This window comes from Harmonia axyridis, chromosome 7, assembly GCF_914767665.1.
Source record: "Harmonia axyridis chromosome 7, icHarAxyr1.1, whole genome shotgun sequence".
Lineage (NCBI taxonomy): Eukaryota > Metazoa > Arthropoda > Insecta > Coleoptera > Coccinellidae > Harmonia > Harmonia axyridis.
The window spans coordinates 7,118,436-7,141,329 of NC_059507.1; the positions used below are offsets into that span (position 1 = coordinate 7,118,436).

At 36.2% G+C, this 22,894-nt stretch overlaps 1 protein-coding gene across 1 annotated transcript; it reads left to right on the forward strand.

Moving 5' to 3' along the window:
- Window positions 1-4,543: 4,543 nt before the first annotated feature.
- LOC123685097 lies at window positions 4,544-9,749 on the forward strand. Its single transcript, XM_045624678.1, has 6 exons — window positions 4,544-4,749; window positions 5,636-5,780; window positions 5,896-6,139; window positions 6,852-6,956; window positions 7,042-7,144; window positions 9,391-9,749. Exons 1-6 carry the CDS (start codon window positions 4,608-4,610, stop codon window positions 9,528-9,530), a joined length of 879 nt encoding a protein of 292 aa, XP_045480634.1. The 5' UTR covers window positions 4,544-4,607; the 3' UTR covers window positions 9,531-9,749.
- Window positions 9,750-22,894: the final 13,145 nt, after the last annotated feature.

A 22,894-nucleotide genomic window follows, 5' to 3' on the forward strand; every position in this document is an offset into this window, starting at 1 on the left:
TTATTTCGAAAATAATGGATCTGTGCGCGAATTTTGTTAAGCGATGAAACGCACTTCTGGTTGAATGGCTACGTCAACAAACAAAACTCCCGCATTTGGAGTGAAGCTAATCCTCAAGTGTATGTCGAAACACTGTTACATCCAGAAAAACTGACTGTTTGGTGCGCTTTATGAGCTGGTGGAATCATTGGTCCGTACTTCTTCAAAAACGATGATGGCCAGAACGTTACAGTCAATGGTGATCGGTATAGAGCCATGATTACTAACTTTTTCATTCCTGTATTGAACAACCATGATGTCCAGGAGCTGTGGTTCCAACAAGACGGCGCAACATGTCACACAGCTCGTGCCACAATCGATTTATTGAAAGACACGTTTGGTGACCGCCTTATTTCACGTTTTGGACCTGTGAATTGGCCTCCAAGATCTTGTGATTTAACACAGCTAGACTACTTTCTGTGGGGCTATGTGAAGTCATTGGTCTATGCGGATAAGCCACAAACCCTTGACCATTTGGAAGACAACAGTCGCCGTGTTATTGCCGATATATCGCCACAAATGTAGGAAAAAGTCATCGAAAATTGGACGTCCAGATTGGACTACATCCGAGCCAGCCGTGGCGGTCATATGCCAGAAATCATATTCAAAATGTAATGCCACAAGATTATCTTGCGATTAAATAAAATTCATGTCAATCGAATAATCCATCGTTGTTTTATTGCAATTTAAAGTTCTATAGCTCTAAAAAAAAACACCCTTTACAACTCGCCAACTATGTAACTCAGTGCGATTTACTTTACCGTAAACAGAGAGCACGATCAACAACCAATACGGTAGCATCTGTGAAGTAAATCGCACGACGAGTAACCAATAAGATGAAACCTTTAGTAGTTGCTAGGGAAACGAATAACAGTACGCGTAGCCGATAACTTTTCATAATTATTTTGCGATTTGACACGAGTTTTTGCATTTCCTGAGTTTTATGGAAATTAATGCGGTCATATAGAAAGTATAGTACACAACTCAAGTTGTAAGACAATTACGCACTTCTAGAATTACATAACTTTTTCTAGTCGTGCGTAATATGCTTCTTACAACTTTTGTTATGTCCTATAAGCGTATAACTTCGCTTCAGCCGTTTTTTTTCGAAATTCGATGCTTTATTGAAAAAAACTGTAAAAACAATTTTCAACTTCTTCATAAGACCGGAAGTGCTGGTCAGCCAAGCTGTGTGCCATTGATCGAAACAAGTGTTAGTCCGAGGGAGCAACTTCTGGAGAATACGGGTAGGGTAGGACTTCCCATTTCAACGTTTCCAATTATATCTTGACCCGTTTCGCACATGTGGTCGAGTATTGTCATGCTGCAAAATAACTTTATCATGTATCTCGTTGTATTGCGGCCGTTTGTGTTTCAATGCTCGGCTCAAACGCATTAATTGCTTTCGACAACGATCGCATGTGTTCGTTGAAGTCTGTTTCAACAACTCATAATACACTACGGCGAGCTGGTCCCACCATTTGGTTAGAGTATTTATTCAGTATTTACTGAGCATGACCTTGGAACCGTGAATATTCAGTTTGTGCATCGACATGAATGCATGGCTGGAAAACCCCCTTATTTTCTGCGCTTGGGATTATGGTAATGAACCTATTCTTCGTCCCCAGTCACATCGCGATGCAGAAATCCCTTCGGTCTTTGCCTTGCAAGAAACTGTTTACAAGCAAACAAACGCCGTTCAACATATCTCGTCTTCAAGTCGTACAGCACCCAATTTCCTTGTTTCTGAATCATTCCCATGACTTTCAGACGTTTTGAAATGGCTTGTGGCGTCAGTTCCAATGATCGTACCAATTCTTGTTGCGTTTGACACGAGTCTTGATCAAGTAATGTCTCCAATTCTTCGTCTTCAAAAACCTTCTCTCTTCCACCGCCTTGCTTTTCTTCAACGTCAAAATCATCGTTCTTGAAGCGTTGAAACCAATCTCGGAACGTTCTTTTAATGATAGTGGCCTCACCATTGGTATTTAGTAGCATTCGATGAGCATCAGCTTCAGATTTCTTCATATTCAAGCAGAAAATTAAAACCTTCCGCAAATGACGAGAATTTGGCTCGTAAGCTGACATATTTAATCGAGAATAACTTTATGATGCAGACACAAATCGACTGATATTTTGATTTCGTTATGTTTACGAATGCCTAAGCTGATTGTATGATATCTACGATCTATTCATTCCGACTACCACTCCTCCCCTCAAATACGAAACATTTTTCCGTAAGATGTTTCCTTCTCGAGATTTCTTACTGATTCACCGGGTATATTTCAAGTTCCCAAAAAAATTTCGAGTGGATAGCATCATCATTACCATAGAAACCTCTAAACCTCAAACAAATATAGAACTGACAACAGTTCCAGCTGAGTTAAAGTTTTGAGTGGATCTATGAAATGACAAATCCAATCTTCGAGCAAAATTTCATGTCAATTGCATCTTCAGAAGCATGGAGATTTCGAGCAAAATATAGAACAAACATCAGGAATACCCTCACCTGAATCCAGGAGCTCTCGAGCGCTAGTCATTCATGCAACCTTTGAAATCACATATATGTATATACAATTCTGTACTCTCCAAGGTCTCAATCGTCTCACGAAGGAGCACTCAATAGCTCATGACGTCAAGTCAGGGCTGTCTCATTTTGTATCAATTTCCGCATACATCTGAATCAATTTCGCAACAAGTGAATGAAAAATAAAGAATTGGAACGAAGTTCTTCATCTCCGAAGCATCCCAGTCATAAATTCGATGTTGTAGGATACCGAGCTTTCAAAAACACAACCGCTACTTCCAGGGAATCTAGAAATGTATGAGAGAGAATTTCATTGCGTATTAGTGCCGAATCAAAGAAACCGGAAGAAGGAAAACCCTTCGAGAACGCCCAGAGGCTTTAGTTCATAAAGCGAAACATGTTTTATCCAATTTGAAGATATTGATGTCTACAATACAGCAGACTTGTACCTACTATCTGTATCCTCCTCTTTCTGAGTGTCTTTCCCAATTGATGATGGCGATCAATATGGCGTAATCTTCTTTATCTTCTGCTCTATTTATCCAATTATTACCGCTTGTATATGTCCAGTTTCCAATATTTATCGGATAATTGAAATAAGAAGTACTTTAGCATTGGCCTGATTTATTGCCACTCTTATGAAACTTTCTAGAATGGAAATTGTAGAATGAAAATTTTCGCCTACATTTTCATTGGAGTCTTTCGATGGTTAAATATTCTCATATTAATCCTATAGAGCAAGATCTCAGTGCTGTAAGCCGTTACTTTTTCTGATTCTTGAAATGCGACTACTATTTATATATGACGATATTTATGGAATTCCACTCGATTTCTGTTGAGAAATTGACAATTAGTGATGAAAGTGGTAAATTATATTCTTGAATGAAAGAACCATCATTGTATTTTCCCAATTATCTTCTTCCTTGAAAGTATTAAGTATATCATCCGGCAACGTTTGTTAGAATTTTGACACAAATAAACTCTTGATTGTTAATAACTCTATTCCCAAAAAAATATTGTTACTTGAAAAGTTGAAAATATTCTACAGAAAAAACTTCGATCATATGTAGATAATATGACCGCTAATTCATCCAATAAAGAATTACATTATATATTTTCGAACAGGAAAAATATACCTATAAATAATTGCTCATTATAACACTTATTCATTCAATCATAACATCAACATGAAATTAATTGAACCATGATCATAATTGAATCAATTATTACACGAGAAGGGATTCCATTGGAATATATGTAGTAATTTGAATAACACTCTCATTATATTTCTTCATTCCCAATTATTAGCATACCCAGAATTATTTGTTTTAGTATAGCTGGAATAATCGTAATTGATTTATTTATGAGTCTAGTATCGCTCTACATATACAGGGTGTCCCACAGTGGATGACCTATTAGAAGTTTACGGAGATATTTTCAATGTTGCTACTACAAACTCCGTTATTTCAAATGGGACACCCTATACATCCCTATACATATTCCTGATACTTCCGGAGATATTAGCGGTTCTCCCAAAAAAACTTGCCAAAAAACATGGATCGAATCAAATAGTTATAGTAGAAACATTTCATATTTTAGGAAGCTGAGTTAGGTCTTTGAGATCCTAAAGATGAATGGGTTTGTGAATTACAAGGTGTTTTAATTCTTTGTCTTGTCACTCAATACAAAAACGGCAAAAAGTTGATTATACGTTTTGTATGAGATTTTCAGAGAAAATCAAAATAAGCATCTAGTGATGTCCAATGATTTTGAGAAATTGAAAACTTTTCAGCTTACGACTTCTGTTTTCAGAACGATTCTATGAACCTTAACTTCTGATAAGCCATTCACCAGGAGGCACCCTGTATATTTATTGAATATCCGAAAACATCTGGATTACTTTAAATAAATTCACATCATATGCAGATTATTTTATGGGGTACAAAGAATCAAGGACTACAACTGTGGATATATTTGTTGAAGTGTGAATGCAGCACTGTCAGATTTCGATTGCATAGGGAATCTAAAGTGCTCAATAGTGATGAAGTTATCAGATTTCAACGTGAAACGTCGGGATGTTTTCGCCTTGTACGATAAAACAGAGTCTGATATTAACCAAGATATCCAGATTTTGAGAGAATGGATGTCACAATCACCACATTTACCATCACAACTTATTGGAGGTGAGAATATTTCTATTTGAGGATATTATACTCATTATCACAAGTTAATAAAGAAAAAATGTTTTATCGGGCAAAGTTTTAACATTATTTAAGCATCTTTCAATCATTGTTGTCGAAAGAGCTGGATTTGAATATACAAATATACATACTCTATTTTACGAAATCTAGATGGCTTGAAAATTTAACTAAAATAAACGAGACTAGCCAAAACACGACAGTAGAGCTGGAGTGTTTTTATCTAGTATAGTTTGTTAAATTGCTAAAAAATAAATCTAGTTTGTGTTGAGAAATTTCAGTATATTCGATCTCAAAAAAGTTTGAGTAGTTCTTGGCTAGATAATATTAACGAAGTCGTATCGATTAATTGTTCAATAATGTAATCGCAAATTTAAAAAGTAATAGCAATATGTTCAAGTTGCTTAACAACGAAATACATCATCTAATTGAGCTGATCAGGTTTTTATCACGGTGAAAAAAGATGTAACTTTTTATGGATGTCGAAGTGATAGAGCTACAGCAATTAATTGATATTTAAGTATTCCACTTTGCTCATTGCACAAAAAACGATACATGTTTTCAATCGATGCCAAAGTAAAAACAAACGCAAGATTGAATCGATTTTTTGTAATAAACTGAACAACAAATCAATGCATATTTTCTATCGCTGTTAAAGTTACAAAAGCGTGAAATTATTTCAATGTAAAATCCGGATTTTGTCAGTTCAGGCAATAAGTTTTATTTTTCGATGGAAGTGACCCAATTGTAGATTTTTCAATCAGACAGTTGTATTCATGAGGACTGTAGAGTGTTGGCAATTTTGATTTTTTACTTTCTCTTCAACTAGAAAACACATTTTATTGAAAAATAATCTTAATTTCTGTTTTAGATGACTTTATAGAGCTATGTCTCCTCAAAAATAAATTCTCGTTGGAGAAATGTAAGAAGAAAATCGAAATGTATTGTACTTTAAAAGCAGATCCACATTATGATTACATTTTTTCAAGGATACCTGTACCTGGTAGAGAACCATCGTGAGTATACCAAATTATTACATGTATGTATCTAGATAAAAGAGATACTTAATATTTTTTAATTTGTTGATAAAAAAAATAATCAAAAGTATTATTCGACCTATTCCTATTATAGATTCGCCACACCACTTCCAGTTCTGACTGATGGAAATAAAAGGTTGCTAATCTACAGAATATACGATGCAAAATCATTTGAAATGGCAATAGACCTCAACTGTCAGGCAATTATGAGAGAGGTTCAACAGAGGTACGACTACAATGATGGTGAAATCCAAATAATCGATTTGAGAAATTGTCCTATCAGCATACTCAGCAGATTTCGTTTGAATGTTTTCGACGATGGTCAATTCTTGATACTGGTGAGTTCAATTGTTGAATTTATCATTGAAGAAATTGATATATGGAAAAATGAGAAGAACTGCCAATTTTATGGTGTTTGGGTAATAAACATAGTTAGAGCGAGTACCTATACACAATTTTACATGTCCCCATATATCATTATGAATGTATATTATATTGAATGAAATATATTCATTTGAGTGATTTCTGAATGAATATGCAAATCTGAATATTTGGAATCCGATATTTTTCCTAATTGTCGAATTTATAATAAGCAAAATATTTATTATTTTCTGTATCTACCTGCTGAAATCCAAGGTTTGGCAACTTTTGCTCTCCTAGTGTCATCGGTTGTTTCACGTCGTTTGACACGCTTGAAGTTTGTTTTCTGAATTTCTAATATATTTAGGTATTAATTTCAATATATTTTGAGTTTATATGAAACGTCGATTCACTATAGGACATAAGAAGTGCGTATTTTGTGGAGAAACTCGCGAATTGAGTGAAATATCGTATCACAGATATGTTTTCATTACCGCGCGCTTCTTGTCAAGTTTGATAGATCATGTCGCGGACAAAATTTGCTTACTGAAAATGACATATGCTCCTTCTATCTATATTTAATACTTTGAGGTTTAAATACATGCAAAATTTTAACACTGTCTTATCTGTTGTCACTGAAATATGAGGTTTCTGTTTTTTGATACCTCCTAAAAATGTGTTTTGTTCTAGCAAGGATTCTCTACTAGAATATCTGCGATTCATGTTGTCAGTAAAATAGGAAAAGCACTTTTCTCAACTGTCATTCCATTGTTACCGAAAAAACTCTCTTCCAGGGTAGGTGTTGCTCAATAATTTATATAATTGAAAAAATTGACTCTATAAATATAAACCCAACTAAGACATCATTTCACGTTTACAGATGAGTTTTCATGACGATATTCATACATTGAAAGATGTAATTTCTCCAAAGTATCTACCACGCGATTATGGTGGGGAGCTTCAAACTATGGAATATTACAATGGTAGGTAGAACAATAAATCAAATTACGGGTTTTTCGATAGATGAAAATTTCTGGGAAAAAGTGATGAAAAATTGTGTTGATGTAATGAATTATGTACGGAATGATGTTCTATACATACTGGCGTAATATAACCTTTCAAATATTGTTTCATAATATCATTCAAAATTAAAATAATGATGAAACACATTTTTTTCAATGTGTTTTAGTGAATCATTCAACCTACATGTTTAATTTATCTTTGGATAATATCATCTCTATCGGAATACCTTATACAGGGTGTGGCGTAATTAATGGATAATCCTGTACTGGCGAATAGGGCAGGTCATGGCCGACCAGAAAATGTAAAGTTATGTTCAGTAAAAATATCATAGTTTTCGAGATATCGGACAATTTCATTTTTTTCTAAAAAGTGCACCTTTACTCACTAATTTCAATGCTGTGATCACAAATCTTGTTATTTCTTTATGCATTGTTTTCTATTATACTCTCAAATAGCTGTACTAAGAGATAAACTACCAAATTCCTACCATCCTGCTCAATTGAGAAAAAAAAAGTAGGATAAACCTCATGTTTGCAAATTCACTTACTTTTTTCTTTAAGTTTCAGTCGTTATGGTGAAAAAAAATTGTATTGAGACCTTTGTGAACATTTCATAAATAAATTGTCAATTTCATTGCGGTTCTAAAATGGTATAATACATGTTATTCTTTTATTGGGTGCTCGGAGTACGTTCCATTATTACAACTGAGTTACTAATTTCAGTGAAAGAGAGTTTTAGGGATTTTTGATAATACCTAATAATGGTTGAATAAAACACAGTTATATTTTGACTATTTATTATAAATTACAGTAAGTGCTCGAAATGTCCGCCTTCTGCACGAATGCACGCTAAACATATTCTAATAAAAGATCGTTTGATTCGTCGCGCATATCTGGCTTGATTAATATTTTGAGTTGCTTCGTTAATGCGGTTGCTTAATTCTTCAACTGAATTTATCGGCTTGTCATATACCTTCTCTTTGAGACATCCCCAATAGAATAAAATCTAATGGATTTAGATCAGGAGATCGTGGTGACAAAGAAATTGTACCCATTCGTCTAATACAACTTCTCTGGAATTTTTCATTCGAATAATCACGTACCTTTCGTGCGAAATGTGCAGGGCAGCCATCATGTTGCAGCCACATCCGTCTCCTGTCTTCTAAATTCAAATTTTCTAGTAAAAGCGGCAGTGTATTTCTATTTCTTTATGCACATTATGCAGGTTGAGGTAGGAGTCGGATATGGCTGCAACATAATGGCTGCCGTGCACATTTCGCACGACAGGTACGTGATTACTTAAATGAAAAATTCCCGAGAAGATTGATTGGACGTATGGGTACAATTTCTTGGCCACCACGATCTACTGATCTAAATCCATTAGATTTTATTCTATTGGCGATGTCTCAAAGAGAAGGTATATGACAAGCCGATAAATTCAGTTTAAGAATTACGCACACGCATTAACGAAGCAGCTCGAAATATTAATCAAGCCAGATATGCGCGACGAATGAAACGATCTTTTATTAGAAGATGTTCAGCGTGCACTTATGTTAGCACTCACTGTAATTTAAAATAAACAGTGAAAATTTTACTGTGTTTTATTCAACCATTATTAGGTATTATCAAAAATCCCTAAAACTTTCTTTCACTGAAATTAGTACTTCAGTTGTAATAATGGAACGTACTCCGAGCACCCAATAAAAGAATAACATGTATTATACCATTTTAGAACCGCAATGAAATTGACAATGTATTTATGAAATGTTCACAAAGGTCTCAATATAATTTTTTTTCACCATAACGACTGAAACTTAAAGAAAAAAGTAAGTGAATTTGCAAACATGAGGTTTATCCTACTTTTTTTTTCTTAATTAAGCAAGATGGTAGGAATTTGGTAGTTTATCTCTTAGTACAGCTATTTGAGAGTATAATAGAAAACAATGCATTAAGAAATAACAAGATTTGTGATCACAGCATTGAAATTAGTGAGTAAAGGTGCACTTTTTAGAAAAAAATGAAATTGTCCGATATCTCGAAAACTATGATATTTTTACTGAACATAACTTTACATTTTCTGGTCGGCCATGACCTCCCCTATTCGCCAGTACAGGATTATCCATTAATTACGCCACACCCTGTATATCTGTAGTATCTATATTATTTGACATGAGTAAAATTGTTCAACATTTTATTTTATTTCTCAGATGAATGGAGAAAAATTTTCGAAGAAAATCAAACAAATATTGAGATGTTCGTGAATACGAAATCCTATGAGGAATTGAGAATAGGTGATATGAAGGACGAAAAGATGAAAGGAACATTCAAACAGTTGACTATTGATTGAACCACCATGTTAATCTATTTCAAAATATACAAGGTGTTTCAGAATCCAGTATCAATATTTCCGATCAAATTTGAAATATCAGTTCGTAAGGTTCCTTATCTTCAGATAATGTTCAAAAAACTTGTAATTCAGATCACACACCAAGTACCTAGAGTTTTTTGTTTTTCTTGTGATAATAAGTTCCTTGCTTTGGTTGAAAATTATAAATAAATGCAGCAAATTACAAAAAAACCTGGTGACATATTCATCATTTCGAATGACTTCTAAAACACTGTCATCCTCATTAGGAACCCTTGTAGATATACAATGTGACCCAACAAAAATTACCACCTCCTTTCCGGCTTTAAAATGACAATGTGGAAAATCGCTCGGATCCGTCAATTTTTGATTCGAGGGGGAACAACTTTTCCACTCTTCTCATCCCCGTAACTGCAACCCCCTAACAAGGGTGAGTACAACCCCTTGATTTTGAGTTTTGAGTGGGATGTGGGTTTTTGCGATACCTCATTTTGAAGATCTTATCGAGTACTATCTATTTAAAAAAAAATTTCGCTTCAAAATTTCCATCGATAACGAAATGACAGGTAAAATAGTGAAAGAGTACTTTCTACTAAATACCTTCAAAAAGTGTCGGATACGAATAATATCCTTGAGATGAATTCTATAGGGTGTTTTTTTTTCGAGGTATATAACTTTAAGTTGGCATTACTGTTCAAGATGGAAACCGATTTAACAGGTGTCAAGTGATTTATTCTGAGTTTCGTTTGGCAATTCATTATAAATAGACCCACGGCTGAACAAAGCTTGCAAATAGTGCAATTTTATTTCGAAAATAATGGTTCTGTGCGGAATACGTATCGCGCATTACGTCCATTTTATTTTGTTTAGCGATGAAGCGCACTTCTGGTTGAATGGCTACGTCAACAAACAAAACTGCCGCATTTGGAGTGGAGCTAATCCTCAAGTGTATGTCGAAACAACGTTACCTCCGAAAAAACTGACTGTTTGGTGCGCTTTATGGGCTGGTGGAATCATTGGTCCGTACTTCTTCAAAAACGATGATGGCCAGAACGTTACAGTCAATGGTGATCGGTATAGAGCCATGATTACTAACTTTTTCATTCCTGAATTGAACAACCATGATGTCCAGGAGCTGTGGTTCCAACAAGACGGCGCAACATGTCACACAGCTAGTGCCACAATCGATTTATTGAAATACACGTTTGGTGACCGCCTATTTTCACGTTTTGGACCTGTGAATTGGCCTCCAAGATCTTGTGATTTAACACCGCTAAACTACTTTCTGTGGAGCTATGTAAAGTCATTGGTCTATGCGGATAAGCCACAAACCCTTGACCATTTGGAAGACAACATTCGTCGTGTTATTGCCGATATACGGCCACAAATGTTGGAAAAAGTCATCGAAAATTGGACGTCCAGATTGGACTACATATGCCACAAATCATATTTAAAATGTAATGCCACAAGATTATCTTGCGGATAATTGAAATTCATGTCAATTGAATGATCCATCGTTATTTTATTGCAATTTAAAGTTCTATAGCTCTAAAAAAAACACCCTTTACTATGCCTCTTTCACTATTTTCGCTGTTTTTTCATTATCGATGGATATTTTGAAGCGAAATTTTAGGGTCAGATAGAACTCGATACGATCTTCAAAATTAGTGATCGCAACACCCCTCATCCCTATTCAAAATAAAGGGGTTGTGCTCACCCCCGTTAAGGGGTTAAAGTTGCGGAGATGAAAAAACGGGAAAAGTGGTTCCCCTCGAATCAGAAATTGACAGGTCCGAACAAGATTCTAGATTTTAATTTCAAAGTCGGGTAATCGAGGTGTTAAGTTTTCGTTGGACCACCATGTATTCTCATCCTGTATATCCCGTCTGAATCACTTTTCGCTAGGACATGAAATTGCGCCCCCGGAATATTAAAGCTTTTGGAAATATCCGTGCAGGCACCCAAGACTGACTGAACAGAAGTCATTACTTTGGTGGGATCATAAATCAAATCCTGGATGGTGCTGAACTCATAGAAAGTGGAGGGAGATTATTCATTTTGCTATGTCGATTAGGGATTATAAATAGCCATGCTGCTATATTATTAGACGAGAGGAGGAATATTAATAGATAGGCTTGTACTTGGTCCCTCATTATTGGCGAACACGGGTTTGCAATCAATTTTATTTGCTGATGATTGCAGATTCCCTTCAGCGATCCCATGATTTGGCGATTTGGGGTTCGGAAGAGTGTTTACCCCGGCTTTTGTAGTCATTTCGGATCATTATTCGCCGGTTGTATATCAACTGCGAAAGAGCATACTGATTTCCATTGAGAATTTTTGATAAATATAATAAATTACTATTGGAACAGAAAAAAATACAAACATAAATAAGAAAATAGAACAAATAATTATCAATATTAGAGTGGTACTCAGATGGATACTCAGAGTAATAAACATAGATAGAAGGAGCATATGCCATTTTCAGTAAGAAAATTTTGTCCCCAACATGAACTATCGGATTTGACATGAAGCGCGCGGAAATGAAAACATATCGGTGATCCGATATTTCACTCAATTCACGAGTTTCTTCACAAAGAACGCACTTCTTATGTCCAATAGTGAATCAAAATAGTCTTCTTCTTCCACATATCATAGGCCTTAGGCCTGTGTTTTCCAACTCTCAGCTCTCTTGAGATATTGATGACCACGAATCCATCCATCTCTTTGGGGGTCTTCCTAAGGGGCGTCGTAAAAATAGTGAATACCTAAATATATCAGAAATTCATGAAACAAACTTCAAGCGCTCTAAACGACGTGAAACAACCGATGACACTAGGAGAGCAATAGTTGCCAAACCTTGGATTTCAGAAGACAGTTACAGAAAATATTTCCCCTCAAAAAGCGTTATATCTCCTGATTAATTCGTCACAGACCTCTCAAATAAAAACGTTTTTCAAACATCAAGTTTCTATCTAAACAAAGTTGCAGCCACGGGAATATTACCAATTTTTTTGTCGAAAATTTCAGATTTTTACCTAAATATCTAAAATAATGTACTGATTGCCCAACTGCAACCATTTTCGTGATCTAAATACTCGAATCAATCAATAAAATGGTACAATATTTCCATGAAGAAACTTTTAATTTTTTTCAATTTTCTAAGGGTTAGGTAAGAAAAATTTTTCGACAAAAAATGTTTTAGGTGGGATCGAAATTTGGCTAATCAGAGATCGTCAATTCTGGCACTGCTCACCGATTCTTCGTAGAGCTCACGGTTTTGAGGAAATTAGAACACGAATTTTAGGAAAAATTGAATTTGACTCCAAAAATCGTTATATCTCCTGCATTATTCGTCACAGACCCCTCAAATAACAACGTTTTTCAAACTTGAAGTTCCGCTCTAAATCATAGTGAGGTTTCAAGTGACAGCTTCGAGAAAATTAAAAATTTTTTCTTTGAAAATTTCAGATTTTTGCCTATAATTTATGAAATAATGTACTGATCGCCCAACTGCAAATATTTTCGTAATCTACATAGTCGAATCAATCAATAAAATGATACAATATTTCCATGAAGGAACTTTTAATTTTTTTCAATTTTCTATGGAAAATGTTACGAAAATTTTTGGACAAAAAATTTTTCAGGTGAGATCGAAATTCGGCTAATCAGTGATCGTCAATTATGGCACCACTCACAGATTTTTCGTAGAGCTCCCGGTTTTGAGGAAATTTGAACTCTAAATATTCTGCATACTATAAATTCGACAATTAGGAAAAATATCGGATTCGAAATAATCAAATCTGCATATTTAATCGGGTATAACTCAAATAAATATATTTCATTCAACAGAAAATACATTCATAATGATATAGTAAAATTGAGGACATGTAAAAATTGCGTATACTCCCTCTATATATATTAATCACTCTATGGATGGATACGAATTTGCATCCTCTGCTTTTTCATTTAAAGCCTAATAAAATAAATAATTATGTTCAATAGAATGGATATGACTAAATAAATTAAGAAGACAATACACCATTCCATGTATCGTTCCATTTTTAGTGATTGCTTGTCAAATGTCAAAAACGACAGTTGTCCAGCTATCCAAAATTAAAACTTTTATTGAAAAACCCCGTATATTACCACAAAGTTACACCTAAATGATCGTAGACCGATAAATTCTTGGAAATATTATTCAAATATCGAAATCAATGACTCCAGATTTGAATACTGCTGGTTAATACCTATTGTTGAGGTTTTTCGCTAAAAACTACACAAAATCATACTAGAGTAGTTTTCCATGTCGGAAACCCAGATAATCGCTTCGTGGCATCAATGCTCAATCGATGGAAGACAAAAAAACAGTCACTGCAAATAAACGAGGAATATATTTCCCAACATGCATTAAACTAAGTGTTTTCTCCAATGCTGTGTCAAATCCGTTCATTCTGCCATGTAGAACAGAATCATGCGGAAATATCTCAGTTTCACACATATTTCATGGTTATAACGGGTGTTTTTTTTCAAGGTATATAACTTTAAGTTGGCATTACTGTTCAAGATGGAAACCGATTCAACAGGTGTCAAGTGATTTATTCTCAGTTTTGTTTGGCAATTCATTATAAATAGACCCACGGCTGAACAAAGCTTGCAAATAGTGCAATTTTATTTCGAAAATAATGGTTCTGTGCGGAATACGTATCGCGCACTACGTCCATTTTATTTTGTTTAGCGATGAAGCGCACTTCTGGTTGAATGGCTACGTCAACAAAAAAACTGCCGCATTTGGAGTGAAGCCAATCCTCAAGTGTATGTCGAAACACCGTTGCATCCAGAAAAACTGACTGTTTGGTGCGCTTTATGGGCTGGTGGGATCATTGGTCCGTACTTCTTCAAAAACGATGATGGCCAGAACGTTACAGCCAATGGTGATCGGTATAGAGCCATGATTACTAACTTTTTCATTCCTGAATTGAACAACCATGATGTCCAGGAGCTGTGGTTCCAACAAGACAGCGCAACATGTCACACAGCTCGTGCCACAATCGATTTATTGAAAGACACGTTTGGTGACCGCCTAACTTCACATTTTGAACCTGTGAATTGGCCTCCAAGATCTTGTGATTTAACACCGCTAGACTACTTTCCGTGGGGCTATGTGAAATCATTGGTCTATGCGGATAAGCCACAAACCCTTGACCATTTGGAAGACAACATTCGCCGTGTTGTTGCCGATATACGGCCATAAATGTTGGAAAAAGTCATCAAAAATTGGACGTCCAGATTGGACTACATCCGAGCCAGCCGTGGCGGTCATATATAGAAATCATATTCAAAATGTAATGCCACAAGATTATCTTTTGGATAAATAAAATTCATGTCAATCGAATAATCCATCGTTGTTTTATTGCAATTTAAAGTTCTATAGCTCTAAAAAAAACAACCTTTACCATCGAATTCACCAAGATCCTTCAGGATATTCCAACCAAACCCCCTTCCGCCATAAAACCAATTCCACCAATACACACCCCTCATATCGATCATCAAGTCAGAACCCCCGTACGTCTGAAAAATCTCCCAGTTTTTCCTCCTGAATCGAAGTAATTCGTTCAGATCTGGCGTAACATGCCTCTGCCCCATCCGTTGAACCTTTAATTCCACATTGTTCGAATATCGTTTGGACCAATTGAGCACGTAGGTAGGTTTTCCGATTTTTCCCCGTGCCGGATAATCGACTCAACCTTTTCCGAGTGATTGATCGATAGAAAATTCTACCGGTTCTTTTCACGGGAATTTTACGGGCGATACAACTGCTTCGATTTCTGTCGCGGCCTCGTAAAACGTTCCGTGCGGAGGTTACGCTGAGAAATTGGGGGGACGCACATCGCAGATTGATTTGAAATCGAGCCGGGTTATGCTGCAGAATTATGATGTGGGTATTTGGTTGCAGGGAATATGGATTACGCCTCATTGATCGGATCTATTCAGGCAAGGGTATCTATCTGAATGTATAACCTATAAAGGTATTGAGGACCGTGCAGATTGTTTAGACGGGAGTAATGAAGCTTCTGATTGCGATAAAGTTGAAATGGCAATTTGGTTAGATATCCAAGAACTGAATGGAATTGGAGAGGTTATACTCAAAACGAGATGTTCAAGTCTATTCAATTCTATTCGAATTCAAATAATTGTACATGACGTACATTAGTTATTCTCATTATTAACCACCTTTATCAACCAATCGCTTTGTTATCTATAATTTCAGAGGTCAAAAGTCCTGGAGAACCTGTAGAACATCACTTTGCAAGTACTCGTTCATTCAACGAACAGTGAAGGGTTTGGAATTTATTGCCTAAGGAGGACTTCCAGGATTTTAGGAAGAACACCAATTCGTACTTTTATTCCCTCAGTTCTCACGATGTTCTCTGAACATCAGCAGGATATTTCCTTCTCGTGAGAACCAGAACATGAATAAAAGTGAGAAAAAAAAAGGATGAGGGAAGCTTGAGCCCAATCTTCAAATTGCGATAAAGATGCAAGAAACCAAGCGTTTGCCTGCTTACTTGACTTGTATAAGAAAGTTAAACTGGCAACAACACTAAAACATGTGGAAAAAAGAAAAAAAAATCAGTTCATGAAAATACAACTCTCTGTTGAGGAGAGAGGACAACAGTGACAAGGACTAGCAACAGAAATGGGCATTCAGAGACGAGTCGTGAATTTCCTGCTTAGCTCAACTATTCTACTGCAAAGTCACCACGCTTCGCTATGGAGATGGAATGTGAAAATAATGCTGCAGAAATATGATGTGGGTATTTCGTTGCAGGGAATATGGATTACGCCTCATTGATCGGATCTATTCAGGCTATATATAACCTATGAAGGTATTGAGGACCGTGCAGATTGTTTAGACGGGAGTAATGAAGCTTCCGATTGCGATAAAGTTGAAATGGCAATTTGGTCAGATATCCAAGAACTGAATGGAATTGGAGAGGTTATACTCGAAAGGAAATGTTCAAGTCTATTCAATTCTATTCGAATTCAAATAATTGTACATGACGTACATTAGTTATTCTCATTATTAACCACCTTAATCAACCAATCGCTTTGTTATCTATTATTTCAAAGGTCAAAAGTCCTGGAGAACCTGCAAAACATCACTTTGCAAGTACTCGTTCATTCAACGAACAGCGAAGGGTTTGGAATTTATTGCCTAAGGAGGACTTCCAGGATTTTAGGAAGAACACCAATTCGTACTTTTATTCCCTCAGTTCTCACGATGTTCTCTGAACATCAGCAGGATATTTCCTTCTCGTGAGAACCAGAACATGAATAAAAGTGAGAAAAAAAGAAGGATGAGGGAAGCTTGAGCCCAATCTTCAAATTGCGATAAAGATGCAAGAAACCAATCGTTTGCCTGCTTACTTGACTTGTATAAGAAAGTTAAACTGGCAACAACACTAAAACATGTGGAAAAAAGAAAAAAAAATCAGTTCATGAAAATACAACTCTCTGTTGAGGAGAGAGGACAACAGTGACAAGGACTAGCAACAGAAATGGGCATTCAGAGACGAGTCGTGAATTTCCTGCTTAGCTCAACTATTCTACTGCAAAGTCACCACGCTTCGCTATGGAGAAGGAATGTGAAAATAATGCTGCAGAAATATGATGTGGGTATTTCGTTGCAGGGAATATGGATTACGCCTCATTGATCGGATCTATTCAGGCAAGGGTATCTATCTGAATGTATAACCTATAAAGGTATTGAGGACCGTGCAGATTGTTTAGACGGGAGTAATGAAGCTTCCGATTGCGATAAAGTTGAAATGGCAATTTGGTTAGATATCCAAGAACTGAATGGAATTGGAGAGGTTATACTCAAAAGGAAATGTTCAAGTCTATTCAATTCTATTCGAATTCAAATAATTGTACATGACGTACATTAGTTATTCTCATTATTAACCACCTTTATCAACCAATCGCTTTGTTATCTATAATTTCAAAGGTCAAAAGTTCTGGAGAACCTGCAGAACATCACTTTGCAAGTACTCGTTCATTCAACGAACAGTGAAGGGTTTGGAATTTATTGCCTAAGGAGGACTTCCAGGATTTTAGGAAGAACACCAATTCGTACTTTTATTCCCTCAGTTCTCACGATGTTCTCTGAACATCAGCAGGATATTTCCTTCTCGTGAGAACCAGAACATGAATAAAAGTGAGAAAAAAAGAAGGATGAGGGAAGCTTAAGCCCAATCTTCAAATTGCGATAAAGATGCAAGAAACCAAGCGTTTGCCTGCTTACTTGACTTGTATAAGAAAGTTAAACTGGCAACAACACTAAAAGATGTGAAAAAAAGAAAAAAAAAGATCAGTTCATGAAAATACAACTCTCTGTTGAGGAGAGAGGACAACAGTGACAAGGACTAGGAACAGAAATGGGCAGTCAGAGACGAGTCGTGAATTCCTTGCTTAGCCCAACTATTCTACTGCAAAGTCACCACGCTTCGCTATGGAGATGGAAGGTGTATATAATGCTGCAGAATTATGATGTGGGTATTTGGTTGCTGGGAATATGGATCACGCCTCATTGATCGGATCTATTCAGGCTATATATAACCTATGAAGGTATTGAGGACCGTGCAGATTGTTTAGACGGGAGTAATGAAGCTTTCGATTGCGATAAAGTTGAAATGGCAATTTGGATTGATATCCAAGAACTGAATAGAATTGGAGATGTTCCTTCCATTCAAGTCTATTCAAATTCAAATAATTGTACATGTTACCTTAGTTATTCTCATTATTAACCACCATTATCAACCAATCGCTCTGTCATCTATCATTTCGAAGTTCATGAAAAAAGGCAACAACATCGAACTCATGAAACATCTAGAATACTCAGAAATTATCAACGATAAGCAATATGGTTTCTGTCATCAGATTGAGAAGACCTGGAGAACCTGCAGAACATCTCTTTTCGAGTACTCGTTCATTCAACGAACAGCGAGGCTTAGGAACACATTGCCTAGGGAGGTGTTCCAGAATTTCAAGAAGAACACCAATTCGTACCTTCATTCCTTCGCTTCTCACGATGTTCTCTGAACATAGCAGGATATTCTCTATTGGGAGAACCAGAACATGAAAAAAGTGAGAAAGCAAGAAGAAAAAGGGAACTTTTAATTCTTCCTCGAAAAAATTTTGTTCAAGGTCCAGGTATGAAAATTTCAAGAAAAATTTTTCGATGTATACATTTTCCGGCAAGATCGAATTTCTGCTTATTTGCGATCGCTTATTTGAGGTTTAATCAGCTTCTTCGGAAGATTTCGTTTACTAGGTACCTTACAGAAAAATTAACGTAATATAGCAAATACTCAACATCCTTAGATTTTCAGTGGAATATGCAATAATTGTTGAAATTTGTATTAGCGCAAATGCATTTCATCTGGTCTCTAGTATTTATGAATTGCATAATTGGATTCGTTATTGCTAACAAGATGAAGAATCATATTCGAACGGTGTAATTTTTAAAATAAAGTCACATTAATTCAGTTGGTCCTTCGAATAAAACTATAACATTTCAGCTGTGCAGCAATGTTCGAGAAATAACTCTTATAACCCTAAGCATCAATTGCGTTACTTGTTCCTACGAACAACCTAGAATTATTATTGCCCTTCTAAGATATATTAAGGTCTTCTCAAGCACAATCTCGACCGCATAAATCCAGATCCTTCCAATTACATTCTGTCATAATGAAAACGTATACATTTCTCCCCATGTCATTTAACATTTTCGGGGACCTAGTGTAATGACCGAACCGCGATTCTGTGCCGCACAGATATCATTTGTCCACTCGTTACCGTCGCAACATAAATCATCTCCCTCTTTCTGTCTGTGACAGCCGAATCATGTCCAATAGAAAAAATGGAAATTCGCGAATGATTGATGTGTGTCTTTGTGTTGGTTTTTTGGGATAACCTGGTGCTACAAAACTCCATGTTGTCTTTTTCAGCAGTGACGGATTTATGGACGAACGCTGAGATGGGTCGTGGTGGGAATTTGGCGGAGCCGAGTCCAATTGCTGATCGCTCACGTTGATAAAAGAATGGCGGGTTGTGAAACGGAATTTGAGGGAGTTATTGAGATGCCATTGATTCAAATATTGTTACTGTTTCTGTTACCGTTATTTTTACTGTTACTGTTTCTGTTACCGTTATTTTAACTGTTACCGTTATTGTTACTGTTACTGTTACTGTTACTGTTACTGTTACAGTTACTGTTACTGTTACTGTTACTGTTACTGTTACTGTTACTGTTACTGGTACTGGTATTTACTGATATTCCAATTTTCGCTCCGAAGTCCACCAAACATAGAGGTCTCTTATCTCGAACGATTCAACCTGAACAACTCTGATTTCCTGTCTGACTATCGGTCAGTGTTCGTGTTTTCACTGAATCAAAACAGTGCAAGAAAATAGCTCATCAAAGACGGTGTTAGAGGAGAATTCATTCCGCATGTGCGATGAATATCAACATTTCACATGAATAATATCTGGAACTCATGACACATCGCATTAGGGAGTAAGAGATGCGTGTGGGTAATAAGAATTACTACAATATTAACGAAAGCCATGTATGCTGAAGCGACTCCTGGGATTGGTTGGGAGATCCTTCTATTCAAGATTCATTTCATAGGACTCTTACCTACCCCCGTACGTTTCCGTAATTTATCATCCTGTTTCTCTGGAGGAGCACGTCAAACTTCACAATTACAACACGCGTTTCTCGAATCCATGTCACAGCGCTCTTGGGATTCACAGAATGAAAATTCATTCATTTCGAAGGAACAGAGTCCTATTCAATTATGTTCTAACAGTTCAGGAACCGGAGCTCTGGAATTGGACGAGTGATATAACATTTTATCTCATTGAATTTATTATTTTTTTCTGTGGCAGTAAAACGATTGACATTTTATCTCTGTTGACCGGTCATATAAAATATCACCTTCTATGAAATTACTCTTTTGTCTGGGAAAAAAGTGAGTACTTCAAATGAGAATCGACAGGTGCAATTTTTGTGGTGGGAGGAAAAAACTCCTAATCACCTGGTTGAGATATCCTTGATTCATTGTAACGTTACAATCGCCCTTGAGACTCCAAAACTGATTCTCTCTGTTTCTTTCTCTAGATAAGCGCATCCGTTGGCGCTTCATCGGCGACCAACCACACAACACGAATCGACAAACCACCGCATCTTTGAAAATTCCAGTAGCGTAACATGAATTGAAGCATGCAAAATCGATACATCAGATTTTGTTATTGTTATTTTCATTGTTACTGTTACAGTTACTGTTACCGTTACTGTAACTGTTACAAAAATCTTTTTCTTTGTTGATTCAATCAAAAAATTCAACTATTTTCTAGTGAAAATCATTAGAGTGTGTTGTGATTTATGCTAACTGAACCGATATTGTTCAGTATTGTTACAATCAAACAAAAAAAAATTGAAACGATGTAGTTCTGAATTATTCATTACTGTATTTTTGTTATGCATGAAAAAGTGGAATTTTCCAAATAATGAGCTCTCCAGCACACTCCGTATCAAGTTGAACCAAACCGGCGACAAATCCTAATCCCAGTTTTTCCAAGAGAACAATTCCGAAGCTCCGAATAGGTTCAGAGGGTCACATTGAAACTTTCAAGTCACATATATCCCCCTTTATTCTGTCATAACTAATTCCCTAACGTGTTTTCTTTCGCTGAACCCCAATCGTTTAGCTGAAACGGCGCCCTCACAAGGGTTTATTGAATAACTTCAACCCATTCGGGCTGGTAGTTATCGAGTGGTTTAAGTATTCTTACAAGTATGACATATTCGAAGTCGGAAATAAATTGGAATGGGAAGAGGGCAAGGCAGCGTGAAATTGAAGCCTAACGCGCCAACTAATCTGCCTTTTCTTTCTCTAATTTTGCAAAGCCGTAGTAAAGTCCTCCAAAGGCAGGCTTTGCATATAAAATATCAAGCCATTCAATTTCAAGGGAATAATGCCAGGGACCTTCGCTTCTCGTTTATATTTCGCGGAAAATTGTTGTATACGTTGAGAGCCAAAATAAGAAAACCTTCGGGGTTTGGCGGAATAGGAAGCTGTTGAAAAATTAGTTATGGAAAATAGGAGAGGTCTTGTGCAAACTCTTGACAATTACAATCGAATGTTAACACAAAATGTACCGTTCGAAAAACTTGGTATTATTTCCATGTCCTTCAGTAATAGGACAACTAATAATAACTAATAGGAATTGACTAAATCTCATCGTTGTAGTTCCTATGAGGGAAAGAACTTGGGTATTAACCTCCATCCTAATATGAAGTGTATCATGTTTTCAAGATTTTAAATGAAGCATATAAAGCCTTGGAATTTCTAATATGGCACAGTAGAATTCTACAGATACCTACAACAACATACAACTACATATACAATGTTCTTGTAAGACCACATTTAGAATATGTATCTATAGTTTTGGTCCCTAAGACCCAAGCTGACGAGCAAAAGATAGCTGTAGCGGTAAGTGGTAGATCGTAGATGTCATCCAATTAGCTAATATTGCAACGATTTTGCACGCTTCATTCCATGTTACGCTACTGGAATTTTTGAAGACGCGGTAATTTGTCAATTAATCGTTTCATATCGTGTACTTTCGGTCGGAACGCAGATGCGCGTTTCTGGAGAGAATTTTCTGAAAGATTTTCAATGATGATTGAGACTCCAGCAAGAATAAGTACCTCAGATCTAGATTTCAGTCATTATTAATTTAATTTGAGACTCGGAATCTTATTTATCGGCGAGAATTGTGTCGGGATTCTCGCACCTCCCGTGGGATTAGAACGAAGAAACCTCCCGTGGGATTAGAACCAAGAAAACCTTTCTTGGGATTGATAGATATCAAGAACTACTTCCTTGAGATACAGAATTTGGAATAGTACGTATGTTAGACCACTTTAGTTCCTGAATCTGAGAGAATACCTGCGAAATACCTGGCATTATCACATCAACTTCGTTGAATGGGGATTGGAGTACTATAGCTTCCTGATAAGAATTGGTGTTCAGAAGGCTGAAGATAGTTTGCAGAAGAGGTTCCATCCTGGTGGTGGAGTGGCTCATTTAAAATCGTTTTGAGTTAAGTTTCTATTTTATTATTTGTTTGGAGTGAAAAGGATCGATCATTGTATATTTTAATTTTATTAAATTTGTAAAAACCTGGGTAGGAGTTTTGTTGCCAAATAAGCCAAACCACCCCTAGAAATTAGTCATTAGAGTCTCATGGGCAATTGTAACGTTACAAGATAT

Excerpts from the sequence above, each read along its gene's own strand:
- LOC123685097 (XM_045624678.1), top strand. The coding sequence starts at position 4,608 with ATGAAGTTATCAGATTTCAACGTGAAACGTCGGGATGTTTTCGCCTTG. Across the intron at positions 5,781-5,895 it reads GTACCTGGTAGAGAACCATC|ATTCGCCACACCACTTCCAG; the intron begins GTGAGTATACCA and ends TTCCTATTATAG. Across the intron at positions 6,957-7,041 it reads CGAAAAAACTCTCTTCCAGG|ATGAGTTTTCATGACGATAT; the intron begins GTAGGTGTTGCT and ends TCACGTTTACAG.